The sequence below is a fragment of the Chelonus insularis genome, unplaced genomic scaffold (assembly GCF_013357705.1).
Source record: "Chelonus insularis isolate UGA/USDA-ARS -01 unplaced genomic scaffold, ASM1335770v1 contig_72_pilon, whole genome shotgun sequence".
NCBI classification, from domain to species: Eukaryota; Metazoa; Arthropoda; class Insecta; order Hymenoptera; family Braconidae; genus Chelonus; species Chelonus insularis.
In genome coordinates this window covers 185,516-205,984 of record NW_023276729.1, presented here as the reverse complement: position 1 = coordinate 205,984, position 20,469 = coordinate 185,516, and the positions used below count along the sequence as shown (strand labels likewise).

The window sequence follows — 20,469 nt, the reverse complement described above, 5'->3', positions numbered from 1 at the left end:
GACAAATTGGTGTTTGTGAATCACTTTCCGAAACCTTCTAGCATCCAACCTCCTGTTTGTGTGTCATAAACTATTACAGTCCATTATTTTCAAAAGTTTTCTCATCTGGCCAGACTCGAAGTCAGAACAGTAACACATCCATAGATTTCATTTACTAATCATCTGATAAACATGTACAATGATCCATAGATTATTCCATTCCACTGATTTCATTATTTCCAGACGTCACAAACACTGAAAAAATCTGGTTTTTCCGGTTTTTTATTAACAAAAAATCACGTAGCCTATGAATTTTTGAAGGTAACCACTAATTAACCACTAAATGTATGTGAGTGTCCATTAACAGTATATAAAAACTACTGAAGGAATTGTCTAAATGATAGAATCACAACAAACTGTTCTACCACAGCATGTAAGTGTGACTGTCCGTAAGGCACTATGGCGTCGACGCCAGCTCAGCTTCGCGCCGAAAAATACTCTAAAACTGATTGATCTGAACCACTGGCACTGTGTAAACTGTTGATTATAGTTCATGTTTACTCGTGAGACTTTTATTGAGACAACTGAACTGAATTGCGACTGACAAATGTGGGTGTTCTGCACAAATATGCGATTTCCCTGCGAGGAAATTTACAGAGTCGACCACGTGATTTGCCTAAAGCTAACTGACGCCATAAGTGCTCGACCGCATGCTTATTAGCGTCACTAGGACCGTAGAATTGTCTGCTAGACCATGAGGGAAATGCTTTACGACGATTAGTCAAGTGAGTTGACTGAAGTGCCAATGGACAATTCCGGCATGAGACAAATTTGAATATTTTTTCGACTAACTGACTTAGGCCCCTTCAAGTCATAACAACTGACAATGACAAATAATAGTATATCCTTATAAATATCGATGAATTAATAATAAATAAAGAGAACATCATAATCAGGATCTAAATAATGGTAAAATGGAAATTAATGATAAATTATTCAATAACATGATAAATACATAAAAATAACATCAATCTTTGGTTATTTATATATCATCAAAGATTTTTATATTCACAAATGCTCATATCTCGCGAACGGTAAGAGATATAGTAAAAGTAATAAAACTTCAGGGCACTTTCTTGTAACAGTTACTATAATGGCAGAGCGGTAATAATAATTATGCAGTTTTGAGATATTCACAGTGATTTATAATAAACAAAAAATAATTTTCGTGATTAACATGCTATGAACTTAAACGCGGGAATTAAAATTCAAGAAGAATAATGACTTCATTAATTAATAACTTCAAGAACAATAATAATAATACTTCAAGATATTTCATGATCACAGAAAAACGGTATATTCGGCACGAGTTGACGATTACAACGAGTTGTCTGTGGGTTGGCATCGTCCGATGATGCGCAAGAGTCATTCGAGTAGGAGCTACGTACAAACGGTTACACGGTAACCAACGAATACTGAAGACAACGGACCATTATTCCCGAAAACTCTGCGTTCTCCAAGCTTCTAGATCCTTTGAGAAGGGATATCTACGCCTAGGAATTAATTAGAGCAGTCTAATTTTCAGGAGAGACCTTGAGTTGTCTAATAAGAAGGTGGGGAAAAAAATGTCAGGATATGGATGAAATACTCCCGACCAAGTCAGAACACCTACAATTCCCAAGATCGAAAACTTAGTGTTATTGCCGGATCTTTTGCAATGTAATTCAATAGATTTACTTTTTTGATATCTGAGACTATGATGTGGGGAATTATTGTAATAACAATTTTTAATTATTTGGAATTTTTTTTATTTCCATTTGTAGGTTTTTTATAAACAATTATCAACAGAATGTTGGATTTATTAAAAATTCGTTTGTAGGATGTTAATTCTTAATTGTTTATAGAAAAAAGGTTCCAATAAAAATTATGGCTATTAGAAAATTCATTTTTTAATAATGAACGATGCTTTTTCAAATAAAGCATCCAGAAAAATTATAGTTTGTTTTTTAATGGTTTTACAAACAATTCTTTTGTTAACAATTTTCTTTACTTCATATATTTTTAACAAGTTTGTTTTTAATGCAAATAAATTGCCTGAGATAGTTTACCTCTCGCAACAAAGTTATTCTTTAATATTGTACGTCTTTTTTTAACAATTTTCACTCAATCTAAAGTATTTTTCAGTTTTTCATCTACTTGATTTTACACGTTACAACAGTTATCACTCACATGACCTTCCGCACTAGAAGGCCCCACCCCTTGACCATTGAAACGTGTAGAATGAAGCTCGATTTTCAGGGCGCTTTCGCAGCGCTGTACATTTTTACCAGTCCACGATGGACAAGTGCTCTTATGGTTTTTCCTGTAGTTCGATTTTCTACAAAGAAGATGCTAACTTTTGTTTTATATCACTTACCGTTCTCGCTACGCAAGCGGTGAAAGGTGGAAAAACGCAATTTGCTAAACTTTGACACTCGATAAACAATAGTAATTATTGTTTCAAACCAATAAAAATTTGCACAAATACTCTCCTCATCATCCTCTGCAAGAATATTTAACCAAAAATTTTCATTCTTATTTTATAATTAATGTACAATAGCATAGGGCTTAAATTTACGGCTTCTAAACTATAATTATGTAACTTAGACCTGATTCGATTTTGAGAAAAGTCGGTCATTTTTTGTGCTGAATGAAAAAACTGAGAAGAAGAAAAATTGGTAATTTTCCCATTTTACAAATCGTATAATTACTATTATCACTTTTATAGTTTTAACTGTGCAGGGGGTGCAGGGGCGGAGTTCCTACTTGGGGGTTCGAGAAGCGAAGCCCCCGGAAATGTAGAGAACAAAAATGTTTATAAAAAAAATAATAATAATATCATCTAAATGAATTTTAAAAAAATGAAAATAACATCGCAGTCTTAGACGAGGTTACGTTGTGTCACTTATACCGTTAATAAAAAGGAAATCTTAGAAATATTATTGTACAATTTCACCCCGACAATAATAAAGTTTGAATGATAAATGTGAGATTAACCATTGAAAGTGAGGTTATGTGACATCCTTCATCTTCACGTTAACATAGACTTTGAATTTTTACCCTTGATTTTTACTCTAAAAGCGATAGATTTAAACATACTATGTATTTATCAGCCTAAAATGAGGTTTTGATAAATATTTATTCGGTATTTAATGAGTAGTTTTTTCTACTCTTAAATTTTACCTTACCAAGAATATTCTCTCCAATGTAGAAGAAAACATAGTAGCCATGCCAAGTTTTTGGGGTATCAAATTTTTCGCAATTACAATCACCGAATTCCATTTCATTTGATTATTTTTTCTATGTTCTATTTTTTTAAGCGATATACTCTATTATTTCTCGTTTTTTTTTGTTTATTCTTTCATTTTTTTAATTATTAAGAATTATCTGTGATTTGTATTTAAAAAATCCTTATGAAAGCATTTTTCAAATACAAGCGATCTGCTTTGCTGTCCCAGAGAAGGCCAAGGGTTTTAGCAGCGCCTTCTTTTTTCAATTTTATGGAACTGGTTGTTTCGTCTCCTTTACTTGGTAGATTTTGTAAAATTCTTACATCATTAGCATGCCACTTTCTTAAGTGAAATTGATCTTTTTATAGGAACTGAGATCATTTCTTTTGTAATAGAATAGCACTTCTAGTGTTTTATGTCCCGTTACGACTTTATTGGAAGTCTCACTGATGATAAAATCGATTATGTTATACGGTTAAATTAATTTAGAACACAACGAATTGAAGTATAATTGAGAGTGAATGATTGGAACGGCCGTTCGCGTTTACTTGATTGTCGAGAATAGCGTATGGGTGTTAGCTTTGCTGTTGGACGTGTGGTTGTTGCAGTTTTGATGGTTGCAGCTCTGGCTAGTCCATCTGGTCCAAGGTGCAGTTGGATTACACGAGCAAGTAGCCACTTCGATGGTGGAAACCGCTCATCAGAGAAAAGGACCAGCGTACCCACCTGAATGTCATTCCGTTCATTGAACCATTCTGTGATTGTCTTGAGTTTCTGAGGATACGATCTTGACCATCTTGCCCAGAAGTGTTGAGTTCTTTGTTGAATTAACTGCCATCAATTCAACCTTGTAGAGTTTATATCAGTGAGTGTAGGTTCTGGTGAAGAGGTCAAGGGAGCTCCAATTAATATGTGTCCAGGAGTGAGAGCTTCAAGATCATCAGGACCATTTTTTAGAGGTTCGAGTAGTCTTGAGTTGAGTAGAGCTTCTATTTGAGTGAGTAGAGTTGTGAGTTCTTCGAATGTTATTAAGTGGTCTTTCACTGCTCTATTGAGATGATATTTGATTGATTCAACCACCGATTCCCATTTGCCGCCCATCTGAGGAGCTGCAGAAGGCCTGTTCGTTGAGTGGATGATTTTCTGGCCAGTTTTCTTCAGACTTTGTTAGCCAGGTGGGTCCCGACCACCATAAGTTGTTGAGTAACTGGGTGGTAGTGATGCCTCGTGAGGCACAGTCAGCTGGATTGTGCTTGCCGGAATATGGCGCCATTGTGCATCATACACAAGATCATGAATTTGTAATACACGATTCTGGACAAATTCCTTCCATCTGTCTGGCTGAGTGTTGATCCATGTTGATGAGTCCGTCCACAAATATGACGAGTGTATGTTCACATGTCAAGTAGCTTGAACGTAGTGAGTGAGTGTAGCTAGCATGAGAGCAGCAGTCACTTCTAGCCTCGGGATCATGAGTTTCTTGAGTGGTGCGATTTTTGTCTTCACACAGAGAAGCATTATTTTGGGCCCTGTAGACGGCGAGTGAGATTTTAAATAGACGGCTGCAGTCATTGCGTCTTGAGTAGCATCAGAGAACCCATGGAGTTCACATTGTATGTGGCTGTATGAATTTATCCATCTAGGAAGAGAGATTTGATTGAGTGATGTAAGGTCATCTCTGATGTTTTGACATTTGGCAGCGAGTGGTTGAGGAACTTGTCCATCCCAGCTCAACTTTAACAGCCAAAGTCCCAGCAGAAGCATCTTGGCACGTACTGTAGCGGAAAAAACAAATCCCAGTAGATCAAATACATGAGCTACTTCAGATGAAATGAGAAGTTTAGTGGAAACCGTCTGTCTCGCATAATTCAATGAGTTCGTTAGCAACTTGAATTAATTGTTCAGGAGTGTCTGCTCCTCCAAAAATATCATCGACGTATCTGCCTTTTATTATTGCTTTAGAGGCTAGAGGAAAATGGTGATCTTCGTCGCTCACTAGTTTCGGCAGTACATGTACAGCAGGATATGGAGCAGATCTCGTACCGTAGGTGACAGTGGTGAGTTGACATGAAGTGATTTCTCCTTCGTGATTGACCCAGAGAATTTGTTGGAGGTGCCAGTCGTCTGAATGTACCATAATTTGACGATACATTTTTGTAATGTCAGTAATTAGGAAAGATTTGTGTTGACGTATCCAGAAAAGCACATCCGTGATGTTACACTGTATTTTTTCTCCAGTGAATAAGATGTCATTGAGTAAGACTCCTGTAGTAGTTGGGCTAGAATCATTAAATGCCACTCTGATCTTGGTAGTGGTGCTAGTAGATCGTAAGACACCATGATGAGGCGAAAAGTATTAAATTTAATGTTGATTATATTGTGCAGCCTCCACCATGAGTCCTAGTTGCTCATATTCTTGCATGAATTGAGTGGAGAGTGTTTTGAGTTCTTGATCTTTGTCTAGCCTTCTTAATAATCGCTGGAGACTATCTAGTTTGACTCATGCTGGATTTGGCCAAGTATTAGCCAACCGAAAATGGATAGTTGAGCTATTAGAGAGTCTGAAGAGTGTTTGATAATGTTGGGTTTGATTATCTGACCACAGTAATCTACTCCAAAAATGATGTCAACGGGCTGAGATGTCAGAAATGTAGGATCAGCAAGCTGTAGCCCTTGGACATGAGGCTAGTCTAAGCGTTGAGTGTGACATGATGGCAGGGAGAGAGTGAGTGTAGGAAAGATGTGAACCTGTATGTGAATTTCATCATCTGAAGTGTTGGATTTGAGTGTACAGTAGACGACGCCTTTTAATTTTTGTTGAGCGTTGGCCCCTATCCCTGTTATCAATGTCATGGAGTGATGTTGTTTGAGTTTCAGCTCGTGAACCAGAGTGGCTGATATGAGTGTTATTTTAGAAGCAAGATCAATCAATATCCTGGTCTGATGAGTGTCCGTCAATGTAATGACCTGAACGAGTGCTGTTGCTAACAGTGAGGAGTGGATGTGTCGATGCCTATTCATTGATGAGTGTAGAGCTTGAACTCCAATGCATTTCGTTGAGTTTTGTATTACTTGTAGACGTACTTGAACTTCAGGACGACCAGATGGAACCCTCAGCTTTCCTAGTGCCGAAACACCATGTACTAAGGTCATCTCACTGGTCAATCTGTTTTTAGCAAGTCTTTTTCCAGGCGAATGAGTGTTCGCAGATGTGTCTGAAGAGACGTTGAGTAATGATGGACTGTGTTGATTGTTGAAAACTGTACCAAAGTCTTATTGAGTGGTTGTAGATGATGATGGTTGATTGAATGATTTCTTCATGAGTTCGTCATGAGGACTCGAGTGATGTCGCTGACCACAAGTCCTAAACGAGTACATGTTTTTACACGAGTGAGTGTAGTGGCGACCGAAGCAGTTTCAGCGAAGCTCTTTTTTCCTGCACAACTTAATTTCGTCCCCTGTTGTCCGCTGAGTGTATACTGAGTTGGAGAAGTATGAGCGGTTTTTCAAGGCAGTAGGCCATGTAACCTCGAGATATTCACGAGCTTTTATGAACTCTTTATGAGTAACTTTCACTTTTTCCTCTAATTCCTGAAGCTCTTCTAAAGTTGAGGCAGCTCCGAGTCTCTTCAGTAAATCCGAAAAATTGTCTATGAGTGTCAAGCGGCCTATCTGCGTGTTGACTTTGTTCATTAAGTTACTTGATAGAGTGGTAGTCGAGGTGGACCGCGCTTGACGCCCTGAGTGTCCGATTTCGGTTGGTTGAATGTGTTAAGTGTCCTGGAGAGTCAGTTCCTCTACTTGAAATGTTGGTGGGGTGCCCTCCTGATGCTGTGTCACCGGGCTGAAGGGAAAGTGTCGTCAGCGGAGCCGCAAGCAGGTCTTGTTGGGTGTCAAGGCGTTGTTTGCCTGATTTTGTAGACTTGGTTAACTTATCTGACATTTTTATTGTCTGAGTGTTACTAACACGCGTGTGAACTTACATAAACTGTTTAGGTTTTGTCCGAGTTGAGTGTTACTTCACTACCAACACAACGATGAGTGTTACTGGACCTTGTTACTACTGCTTATCACAAACACTTTGACTTGCTATTATTTATCCGGCGCGAAGGACCAGTGATAAAATTAAAAGGAGATTATTTTTATTGAAGTGAGGTGATAAAGGATGCCGATAAATTAATAGCAATTGGTAAATAACAAAATTTCAGTCTTTATTTATGATAAACACTTTACACGACAACAGATAGATCACAATCACTTTTCTGGTATACACTTCGTCTTTGTAATGTGTTGAGAGGTTCTAAATCTCTCACAATGCAGTTTTTATTGAGAAAAGTCGATGATGAGCAGCGAGTGTTGTTTTTTCCTACTCAACCGATGTCCACCAACACTGATTTCTATAGCTGCTGCACGTGAGCTTACTGTGCAACAGTTGTTGAGTGTGAGATGAGTGTGAATCTTCTTGCTGTTGAGTGCTTCAGCGAGTCCGCCATATGTTAGAACCCTCACTGATGATAAAATTGATTATGTTACACGGTTAAATTAATTTAGAACACAACGAATTGAAGTATAATTAAGAGTGAATGATTGGAACGGCCGTTCGCGTTTACTTGATTGTCGGGAATGGCGTCATGACGCCAGAGTTTTGGTTTCATGAAGTTCAGGTGGCGGTGAGTAGTAGGCAGCCCGGGAGATGCTGCCCGCTCCGTTGACAGCGCGGATTCAAATAGTTTTATAGAGTTTTTTACAAACTTCATCCATATAAGAATCATTTTTCAATATCTAAGCTGTATCGTTTAACTTAGCTTCTGCTGCTGCGAACTTTCTTAAGCATTTGATCGCTAAATAAAGAGCTAGTGCTGTGCCGTATGTTACCGAATTCAGACAAAATGTTTTCATAGGTGAACTTTTATTTCTCTCCAAAGTATTTTTTGGCGATCTCGATCTTTCGGTAATACTAAGAATTGCCCAAACATTGCTGCTCTATCTGCTGTCATTACGTGTTCACACCCTCTAAATGTCTTCAAAGGCTGATGTATCAAAGACAACACGTAATTTTGTTGTTGCACTGTCTGGCCTGTTTACTAGTTTCACCAGATTCACCCAACACTACCTCTGATTCTTAGGTAATGCAACAATGTGTTTTTCCGATTCATTTGTGCTTACCGATTTCAAGAACTGATCCCCATAATCAATTTCTATTTTTATAAAAATCATTTTCTCAGCTATTTCTTCTTGCTTCCGAAATCTTTCAACCTGATTCTGCAATTGAATATAAATAACGACTCCATAAACGTTCGAAGTGGAATGTGAATTAATTATCTCTCCTCTAACACACACTTCCTTCCAATACACTCTGGAAATATCAGTGCCCAAATAAGCCCTGAACTGATTAAAATATCAATGGTCCCTGGAATGAAAAATTTAGGATCTGCTAATTTCAAGCCTGGTTGCAGCTGCATCTAGTTAATGTCCAACTTGATTTGTGGTAATCTTTCTGTTATTGTAGATATTACTAATCTTTTAATTGTAGCATGAAAATCTATTGGAATGGGAGGTCGAGGAGGACTTGATTGAGCCAATCGAAGACACAATGGTTATCCAAAACTAAATCTATTTAACACTCTAAACAGTACTCTAATAATCACTAAAATAATGTTCATATAAGTAAACCAGAATACGGATGTTTTATGAATACAAAAGGAACGCGTCGTGACACCAAGTAGTTTTACGAAAGAGTGAGTAATGTCGTTCAAGAAACAATCCTACAAACCGGAAGGGAGAGCGAGTGTCGTGAGCCTTATGCACCTCACGACACCCAAAGATGTCGTCACCGATAAAGTCTAAACCTCAACAAAATCCGTATAAATCGATTTGATTTTGAGATTGACGACTTCAGTAGTGTTTGCCTGTGAATTATTTATTCCGATGATTGTTTCATATTGTTTTTTCTCCTTTAACTGCAGGTGTTTTACGAATGCTATTGTAACCCAATGTGATTGGAACTGTTGGCCATTCACGTCTTTAACTAAAACCTGTGCTGTTGATAATAATATTTGACTCGCCGGTTTTTTAACAATATTAACTCTTGACTGTAGTGCATGACTGTTTCAGATGATTCTCCCTGGTCTGGTGTCTGCTGATTTTTCGACTGTTCTTTTCGATCAAAATGCAATATCGTATTATGTTTATTTTCGAAAAGTCTTACACGATGATGCTTTACAATCTGCTGCATGATGCCCACTTGACAAGCAATTCAAACACAACTTATTTTTTTTTTATTTTCTCTGACGCAGGTAACTTTAGGAGCTCTGATCATTTGAATATTGGATGATTTCCTTGACAAATTATGCAATTACCTTTCGATGATGCTACTAGAAAAACTTTATTGTCAGATGAATTTTGCAATGTATTCTTCATGGTCATTTTTTCAAGTTTCCTTTTATCTATTATTTTTAAAGTACAACACCTGTCATTTAGAAATGTAAAAAGTTCTTCTGACGCCGGTCTTCCGTCTTTATATTCTTCTTGTAGTAATGTGTTTAAAGCTTTTGAATGTGACCTAAAATGAATAATTAATTCTTTAATAGTGTGAAGTTTGTCTTTTTCTATTGCTGGCAAGTCTAATAACTGATTTATATGAGTGTTGATGAGAAGTCTCGGGTTATCATAATTTTTTGTTAATAACTCCTATGCACCGTCGTAGTTCTCTGCTGTTGTATCTATATCTGCAATTACTTGAGCTGCACGATTGTGAATTATTGACTTGACGAAATCATAAAAAACAGCCATTGATTGTGTTTTTTTTTAAATTCCGGAACTTTAACGAATGGTAGCTTGACATTTGATATTTGTACATTCCGATGCTCTTGTCCATTATTTTGTACAGCTCGTGCTCTGGTTTCTGATTTTTGCTCTTATTCTACTTCTATGATTTTTCGAATTTTTGCTGCAGTTGTATAATGAGAGTTCTCGAGAGCTTTCATCTCTGCATTAGATTTATTTTCGATCTCTTTTTCTGCTCGCATCTGATCTTGGCTCCCTTCTGCAGCGTTAATTTCCAGACTCGTAAAAAATACCTTCTGAAAAGTGTTTAAATACCAATACTCTTATTTTATAAAGTACTTGAAATACAAATACAAATACTCTGAGATCATTTGAGTAGAGTAATTTAAATTCTACTCAAATACTTTACAAGTATCGTAATTTTATAACACGAGTTACTAATGCTGTCATATTGTCTGTTACGCTATTGTTAAACCTCGTCAGCTGAGATTTTGATATATTTCTTTTTTATATTTCTGTTTTTGTCGACATTTTTAGTTATGAAAATAAACACTGGTTGACTGAGAAATTTATTTCTAGCTCCACGTTGCGGTGAAATTAAGACTTACTTGATTGATTTTTTGTCGGTAATTCTTGATAACACCTCGTGTAAAAAAAATTTCGTTGTTCCGGAACTCCACCAAAAGTCCATTTCCACAATGTTTCGGAGGCAAGACTGAGAGGAACTTCGGCGGAATTTCTCTGGAACTGTGTTAGAAAAATAAATTTTTGGTTTAAATATTATTCTGCCAAGAACATTTTATTAGTGAAAATTAATCAAATATTTATTCTTATTAAGATTGGATAGAATAAGATAATCTATAGTAAATATTTTCTATTTTTAATTGATAATAACCATCTTATCAAAGACAAATGATCGAAATATACTTTTCTTCGAATCATAATTAAGATGATGTTTATATTTATATCATTCGTTAATTTTTGAATTGCAAATTCTCATCAAACAAAAATATTTAATAGAGTTCAATAAGATAAGTGATTATTCAACGGATAAATATATTATCAAACTACATATCTTTTTAGATCTCCTAATTTTCGATTCACCTTGATTGTGTGATACAGTAAAAACACTACTTTTGCGTCTTTTGAAATTAAATTCACCATCAGTTTTATTATGATCATTACTATTATATATATCAGAGCACGAGTCTTCATCACTACTGTCATTATCATTATGTTTATATTTTTCTAACAATTTATATATTTTAGATTTTGAATATTTAGCAATTACATCCATTTATTTTGTAAATTTTCCAAATCTAAAACAATTAAAACCAAAAAAAAATTAATTGCGACTATTGCGTAAAATTTTCTTTAATATCAGTAAACTCTTTTAATATAGAAATTTTATTATAGATGGTAAAATGAGTCTTGAAAACATTAAAGTTGATGAAAACGGGGAGAAAATACAAAGAAAAGGAAAAAAAGATGAGGAACAAAAAATCTTAGGAAATTGAGCTATTTTCGGCAATGATAATATATCGTGCTCTTCTACTTCAAATGAAGTCCAGAAAAAGATTGATCAACACTCAATAAAAATGATAGATGATCGAATAATTAAAGAAAAAATTCAATTTTCGAAGAAGAACAAGCAGATAGATTCCAAAGAACATGATAATCAACTTAAGAATAATGTAAACTTTACCAAACAACGGAAGAAAAGTTTAGTACTATTTGATTAATAAACGATTTCAATGTTAAAAAACTACAATAAACTGAATCAAAATTTTATAGAAACCTGACATTTTGGGTATTTTGAATAATATTTTCGAATGTTCCTAAAATATTGACAATCTTCCTATATATATATATATATATTTCACAATAATCCCTATCCTTGAACGGTTGATTCAACAGTTGAGATTTTCTCAACAGGTTGAAATTTCGATTAATGATAATAATTACAATAATGAGTCTTGACTAAAAAGAATATACGTTTGAGAGACGACAATGCATGCTACCAAAAGCATGGAGCGCATATGATGGTCCGGGTGCTTAGCACCCTCGGAGTAATAAGGGACGATTTTTAACAGAGCTACAAAAATAACAATCTGCCGTAGTTAGGCTGAACTTTTTACAACTTGTATGTTAATTTGGAGATGCCTTCAATAATGACAGCGATTTATTACAATAATTGTAATAATATGATTTCACTTTTCGAAATTAAACAATCAGTTTTTGCTCGGAATCGGGACAGTTTTATTTGTATGGAATCCGAAAATTGTCAGAATGTTTATAGAGAATTAAAATGATAGCTATGACGAAAAATCAATTAGTAAATTTATTGCTTCGAAAACTTTCAGTAAAGTCTTTAAATTGTAATCAAACTGGAAAAGTCCGTACATCATCGAAGATAAAATTGACGATGTTTTATTCTTTCTTTTTCAAAAAAAAGTATTTTTTCGCCTAGGATATACATGGTTCAAGCGATAAGTACTTATTATTCTTCCTTACTGATGGTTACATATAAATTCGTTGGGGTATTCAATGCAGTGTTAATGGTATTCTTTTTTGGTTTGAATAGTATGCGAAGATTGTCAAATTCGGCTATCTGCCTATTCTAATATTTTTACTAACTGTCAGGAATTGCCACAAGTTAATTTTTAGAAGATACGGAGACGCCTGAAAAATTTGTATGATTCTATTTAATTTTACATTTAAAAACATGAATTCGTCGTTAGCACCGCGCGACTAATCCGTTTACATTAATTTTATAAATAATCGAATTATTTCCAGTCTTTTCAACCATCGTATTTAAATAGTATGCCACATTATCGGCGTCGTTTGATGCGGTGGTTAGTGTCATACATACTATATTACCGTATCTAACTTGTTGTATATTTTAAATATGAAGAGAATATAAATATCTAATTAAAGTAAATATGCGACGTTTGTGTGTTGAGTTTAGGAGCAACTAGAAGGTATGAGCCACCGTTCATACACAAATTTCTTTACTAGATGTATGTAAAAAAAAACACAAAAGTAATTCTTATAAGTACAACAACTTTCCACTCATGGGGATAACAAGACGGAATAGAACTTCGTGCAGACAACAAGCGGAGCGATAAACTTTGTTATATAAGAATATGAAATCTCTTTCTGATCTAAAAAATTTTTGTCTAATCTTATGTTGTTTGTTTGCTTGTTTTTTAGGGAGCAGTTTTTATTCTCGACGTTATATTAAGTGATAAAACAGATCAAACGAACTCCTTGTTTTCAGGAGATCAGATCTTAGAGTACGGATCAGAAAATTTCAAAACGTTAAAATCAGAGGAGGTATCGCAATCAATCCTTAGCTCATCAGGGAGTGTAAGTATCATGTGTCGATTTTTATATTGTTGAATTATTTTATTACCTGAAGTGTGTTATCATATTTGTTACGACCAAATAGTCAGGAAACATTAGCGAAAAAATTTTGACTCTATAGTTTATTTTAACGCTATATCTAGCTCACCTTCTAAAAATCTTCAGATTTTTGTAAAATCGAAAGGGAGTATTAGAAAACGTCCCGGTTAACTGATTTGAAAATTTTCTCTTTAAAGGTGAAAGTCAATTCAATTTGGTAGAATGCTTCCTCTTTATCGGATCCAATTTCCCTCTGTTCTGACTTGGAGGGGCCCAAGTCAGTTAGTCGGGAAATATTAAGAATTGTTTAATGCCGGACTTGTCCACCGGCGCGTCAGTCAACTCACTGGACCAATCATCGGGAAGTATATCCCTTATGGCCCAGAAGGCGACTCTACGGCCCTATTGACGCCAACAAGCACTCGGTCGAGCACTTGTGACGTCAGTTAGCTCCAGGAAAATCACGCGGTCATCTCTTTATAACTTGTCGCAGTCAAATCGCGGTTTTTTGCAGTTAGCTCACCCTTTGTAGTTGCAAATACGGTCAAATAGACTCAGACAACCCTCATGAACACAAGTGAATCATCAGAATCAATCTCATCAGTACCAGTGGTCCAGTAAAGTCAGTTGTAGTGTCTTTGGGTGCGAAGCTGAACTGGCGTCGACGCCATAGTGTCTCACGGACAGCCACACATACATCACACACTCGAACAACTCAGGTGTATAGTGTGCCTGTTGCTATTCACGGATTGAGAGTTTTCTTTTTGGTGACAATCAAATATCAGACAATTCATAATTGTACAAACCATAAAATTCCAGTCAACTCACAAACAATTAGTGATGATTGTTCTTGATTGTTCTAAGTTAAGTGTTATTGTTTAATAAAATCAAAAAAAACCATACAATGTGGTGTTTGTGAATCACTTTCCGAAACCTTCTAGCATCCAACCTTTTTTTCTTATTATTACAGTCCACTAGTTTTTAGTTTTATCATCCGGCCCGACTCGAAGTCAGAACACCCTCCCTACCGTACAGTAGGAATGAATTCGTATTCACCGGAGTAGTTTTGCAGAGTGTGGGGATAGCTGCAAAGTGCAGCATTTAATAAAACACGTCTTGATTTCTGTAACGTTTTAACTATTATTCGCTGATTTTCACATAACCATTTCATTGTTATATAATAGTAACGATATAATTCCCCTCAAGTCACAGAAATTATTAAATATTTACCATTTATTGGCGCATTCATATAGCATCGCACCAACCTTAATTTAGCTGAAAAGCATCAACGATCCATCTACCAGTGCACAAAGGTGGTATGGCTCTCAGAGGATGTACTGTAACCGGCGACTGTTACGACACTCATGAGTGGAAGTAAAAGGTCTAAAACTTAGTGGAACTAGCAAGGAAACCTCGCGAGGAGATCACCGCCGATTTAGCTGAGGCTTCTATATAATAATCTCCGTCGAAAATGATGAACCACGTTTTTTTTATTTCTGTGGAAAAACGGTGTGAAGAGGTAAAAATCACCCCCAAATCTGACACCCGACAAAGGTGATTTCAAATTTTCACATATTTCTAATCGAAATTTTCCAAAACGACCTTATACGTTGTAAACAACATAAAAAATGATGAAAAATACCTTTATTTACATATTTCTAAAACTTGCGGATATACTTTTTTTTTTTATTAAAAATAACAAAAAATCTATAACTCAAAAACTAAAAATTATTTTTTGATAGGACCAATTTCAATCGAAAGCGTATAAAAATTTACGAGATACGTGTCTTTGCAATTTTTAAAATAACACGAACGATAGTAAACAAAATCGCAATTTAAAAATTTTCGATTGTTATTGGTTAATTATTTATCGTTACAATGATTACTGAATAAAATGCGTCGTAATTAGAGACTGAGTATTTTATGATTAGTCAAAATGTTTTTTTTTGTTACCGTCATGTGGGCAAACATAGGTATAATTTTTATCATAGTCACCGATAAACTATTTTTGGGGAAAATTATTTCTGTAATTGTCATTTACGGATTATTCAATACTAGAAGTTCTAACGAATGAGAAATATTTTAATCATTCAAAAAATTGTAAAATTACTTTTTCACTGTTATGTCTTGACGTACATTTAATTTATTGAATTAATTTCAAAGTGACTTTTTTTTTAAAGTCGTCTATTAAAAAGAAATTTGAATGAAACAAGATAACATTTTTTTTTAATAAAATTATAATACCTCGAATAAACAGCAAGTAATCCACAGAATGTACAATTTGAGATAAGGAACGCAATAGTCAATTGAATTGAAACAGGAACCACAATGATTCACGTTCGTCACCGAGCGTAATTACCTTCCTAATTGTTTCTACTAATATGTGTTGAAGCGGTCCAGTTTCCTTAGAGGGATTTGAAAAGGTGTTAAAGGCATTGATTATCAATTTATTTGCATTGCTACAAATTTTTAAGTTCTATTGCGTATATTAGATACAAATGATTTATTACTTGTTGGTAAAAATTTTCAAGATAACATTAATTGTTTCATCGCTTATTTCGTAATTTTTGTAGAATATTTCTTTAATTAACAATTATCATGATTATAAATTATTGATAATATTACGAATTTAACGTTAAAAAAATAATTAGTATATATTAACGGAAATTTTTTCAATTTAAAAAATATTACAAATAATTAAACACAAGGAACATTTCACTAATAAGGAAATGATTATAAAAACAATTTAATGTGAGGAAATAATTGTTAATTACTTTTCAAAAGAAATAAAAACAGACGGACGTCACATCGCATTTATCTTTAATACTGTAGCAAATGAATATTTTTGCATCTTGTATTCATTCTAATTTTGGTTAATAGCCATTATCATCATTTTATATGTGTATGAAATCGTGTGCTTGAAATAGAAATATTATTATTTTTTATTCTTATGATTGTGTAACACTCAATAGTTAAAAATAAAAATTAACCCCCTTAATGTTTTTTGGTTACTTTTAACAACATTTCAAACTATTAAAATTATAGAGACACCTGTAAATAATGCTATAATACCATTGAAGAATCACTTTGAACAAATATTATTGAATGCAATGAATGGGTATACTGATATCGAAATGATCGCAAAGAATTCATTGCATTTTGAAGAACCATATAAGAATTGGGAACCAGAAATTATAGAAGACGAAAAATATGCATCTGCCATCCATGAGCCAAAAGTGTCTGATAGAGCAAGTACTACTGATAAAGAAAGCTCAAGTTATGATTATAACTTGCGAGCAATTGAGTATTGGGCAAAGTGGTAAGAGAAAGAATTCAAGTATCGATAATGTTAAGCAAAAATTAAGAAAAGTAAAGTCTACTCGACAACTAAAACGCTGGGCACATCAATTGAACCAAGGTGGAACATACAAAGAAAAAATAGCTTAAATTTGCAAATATACGTTGGAAAATTTCGAAACTGCTATTGATGCCTAGATGATAGTCCATAATTCAGATTCAAAAAAATGGGCATTATTAACTAAAAAAAAATTTACAATTTGATGTGCTCTGTTTTCAAGCATCTCTGACGTGGATACTATCATTCAGAAGAGCTCATCGTATTGTTTTTTGTAAAATTAACAAATTCATATCATCAAAAACGATCGAAGACCGTAAAATATTAGAACAATCATCAGAAGTGTTCGCTAACGATGTAAAATTGAGAATTTAATCATATGGTTTAGACAACATACATAACTCTGATTGAAGTGATTTTCAATTGAATGTTCATTCAAAAAGGACTTTAGCTCTAGAAGGAGAAGAAAAAATAGAGTGCACAGTTCAATCGGTTTTTTCAACTCACAGTTATACTATACAACCATTGATATCAGCTGATGGAAAACTTCTCACTCCTCTTCTTCTTGTGTTAAAAGAACCAACTGGAAAACTTGGTCCACGGGTAGAACGTCACTTTTTAGACCAGATAATGTACACGTAGAAATATCGAAATCTGGAAAACTTACTTCAGGTAAAAAATTCAATTCAAATATTATATTATATGATATATTCTGAAATTTTATAAACTAATTTTCTTTAAGAACACTCGAAAATCTGGTTGGAGGATGAGACACAATTGAGGGTTGGACTTTTTGTAAGATGCGTATGTGAGGTTATGTTTGAGTTTCGGGCTATGGAAAGGCGCGGGAATGCTTCTCCGCGTGGATCTATGGGAAAACTCAATGACTATGGGAATGCTTCGAATAGGCTCAGTGGTTCAGACTTTTGGAAAATGAGGGCGTCCAACGCACTTAGCTCAGAAATAAAGGAAGTTGATAAAGGAAGTGTAGACTGCCAGTTCCTTGCTACAGTATGCTAGCCGGCTCGTTCTAGTATGACCTTGAGTTGTTTTACTATCTGTTGGTGCTTCAAGAGGAGTTTGCGTATTTCTCACTTACCTTACTGGAATTATTTCTATGTAGATCTTCGCTGGTCTGCTACGACAATGTAAAGGATACGAAGGAGTTTAGTCGACGACCTTGGTGAGTTCTTCTTGGGCACCGACGTGCTGAACGACAACGAGACGAAATACAAGTTAACTATTCGGGACAGATGCCCTTGTAGTTACAGTATCACCTCCCCTGGAATGTCTCCACTCCTGTAAAGCATGCAAATAAGGGTACGCAAGGGATTGACCGGGATTATTTCTCCAGGCGAATATTGAATTAGAATAACTTTTATCACAAAAGAATAGTTTCCAAACAATGATTCGTAGGGTTATCCCCCCCGCGTCCTGAAGCGAGCTGTATTGTACCTTACAAGCTAGTTTAAAGTAAGTAATGTTTAAGACAAAACGAGTTGATGACCCGGGTACGGGACGGTGAAGTTAACAATTGTTGTTTCTCCGGTGTAATTACTTTTACAATAGCAATTTACATTAGTTAAGAATCGGACAGGCGTTACAATTTTGTTGCCGCGTCTTCTCACGGACTCGCACTAATGCCCTTGAATTACGAGGAGGTATTAAGTGTGAGCTCACCAGTGAGTGTCCTCTTCTCTCAGAGATGCTGTTGCTTCACCCTGGTCGGGACTGCAGGTCTGGTGTCTCTCGCTGTTGGAAGTCCTGATCAACTCCTTGGCTACCCGGCGCCTCCCTGAAGGTTCCAGAGTCTCCTCAGCAGCTTCCTTGATTCCTGGACAGCGATTCGTCGTGGACGTTCACGAGATCGACCCCGTTTTCCGACTCCCGGACTGACTTTACTTGACGAGATGTTACTTAACGAGCAGCATTTTTATTCATTTACGGCAACGACGGCAGCCCACTACTAGACTGTACTCGACGACTGAAGCTTCTTGAGCGAGTGATGCTCTCTTAACGACTATTTGAGATCAACTGATTGACTGTCGTTGACCAACTGATTGACTGGTCGGTGTGCTCGAGGCGTCGTCCTGGCGGGACCCCCTTCCATGTAGGAATTCCCCCTCTACTTCGCTCTTGCAGCGCCTTCCTGACTGCAGCTAATGGTCATATTCTTCTCGTGACCTTGAATAGTTATCCAGGAGTCTTCTGTACCGACGGTCGATTTCCAGGTCCTCTGCTTGTCCTAAAACAGGCTAGGAGTGTTCGCTCCCATAGATGGAGTAATGAGTACTCTGGAGTTTCCTCTTGACGATACGGATGTCGCCACTTGTCTCGAAGGGTCATGCTTTTCGTTCTCGTATTGTAACAAGGATGGATTTTTTTCAAATTTCGGAAAAAAGTTTACTATTGATTAATTCATGGACTGAATATTGTTCTGAAACTGTCCCGTTTGCTAAACCACCGGGTGGAGAAATTGTGATAATGATTATTCCTAAAGGGGCTACTCGAAAAGTTAATTATTAGAAGTTTTTGGGTTTAGAATATCGAAAAACTTTGTAAGACATTTCTTAGACTGTGTTCTATTACGAGGAGATGATTTAAATTTACACTTGAGAAATAATATTATTAAATCGCAATCACTGACTCATAATCAACTCTTGTCACCGCGATAAATTAATCTTTCTCGTTATTCATGGTTTAAAAGTAGTAACACATTTATTAAACCAGATGAATTCGAAAATCCAGTCGATTTCGCATTTGGAGATAACTGTAAGCCTCATCGTAAAATTCCAGGATGTAAAAATATTGCAATTATCCGTTGTGCATGGTGTAAAAAATCATTTTTACAATGATTATCATACATGTAATCAATAAATAAATGAATACATAATTCATCTTCTTCATTTTGATACAAATCTGGAAAAAAAGGGAGTATTTTTTTTTGGCATCGATTTCGATGTCATTTTGAGAATTGCAAAGACCAGTATCTTGTGAATTTTTATACGCTTTCAATCGAAATTGGTCCTATCAAAAAATAATTTTTAGTTTTTGATTTATAGATTTTTTGTTATTTTTAATAAAAAAAAAAAAGTATATCCGCAAGTTTTAGAAATATGTAAATAAAGGTATTTTTCATCATTTTTTATGTTGTTTTCAACGTATAAGGTCGTTTTGGAAAATTTCGATTCGATATATATATATAATTCATCATTTTCGACGTAGATTATTATATAGAAGCCTCAGCTAAATGGGCGGTGACCTCCTCGCGAGGTTTCCTTGTAAGTCTGATATAAGCTGTCTGAAAGCGATTTCTAACGTTTAGTCTTGTCTAACCGAGTCTTACGCACAAGTAGCCTTTCACTTCAGCTCTCCAAGAAGAGCAGATAGCCTCCAGAAAGCTGCGTACCAATGCGTTACCGTATTTACAGCTGCTATGCGAAGACATATGTATGCTCTGAGTTTTATATCATACCGTGACTAGGAAATTATATGTTCTAGGAATTGGGAGTAATATCTAAATTTTTATCTGTGTCTGAACACATAAAATCACAAAACAAATAACAAAGGTCAATATTGTTAGAAAATGTTCCGAAAACTTACTGTAAGAGTAAGGTCTATATAGAACAGAAAAGACTTTCGACAAGAGAGCTCAGTCCCAGACATGATCAAATT

At 35.3% G+C, this 20,469-nt stretch overlaps 1 protein-coding gene across 1 annotated transcript in view; it reads left to right on the top strand.

Moving 5' to 3' along the window:
* inaD (inactivation no afterpotential D) overlaps positions 1 to 20,469 on the top strand; it is a 649,339-nt gene that overhangs the window by 593,310 nt on the left and 35,560 nt on the right. Inside the window, exon 13 of the mRNA XM_035090055.1 lies at positions 13,248 to 13,403. Within this exon, the coding sequence (XP_034945946.1) occupies positions 13,248 to 13,403 (156 nt within the window). The remainder of the gene's footprint in view (positions 1 to 13,247; positions 13,404 to 20,469) is intronic.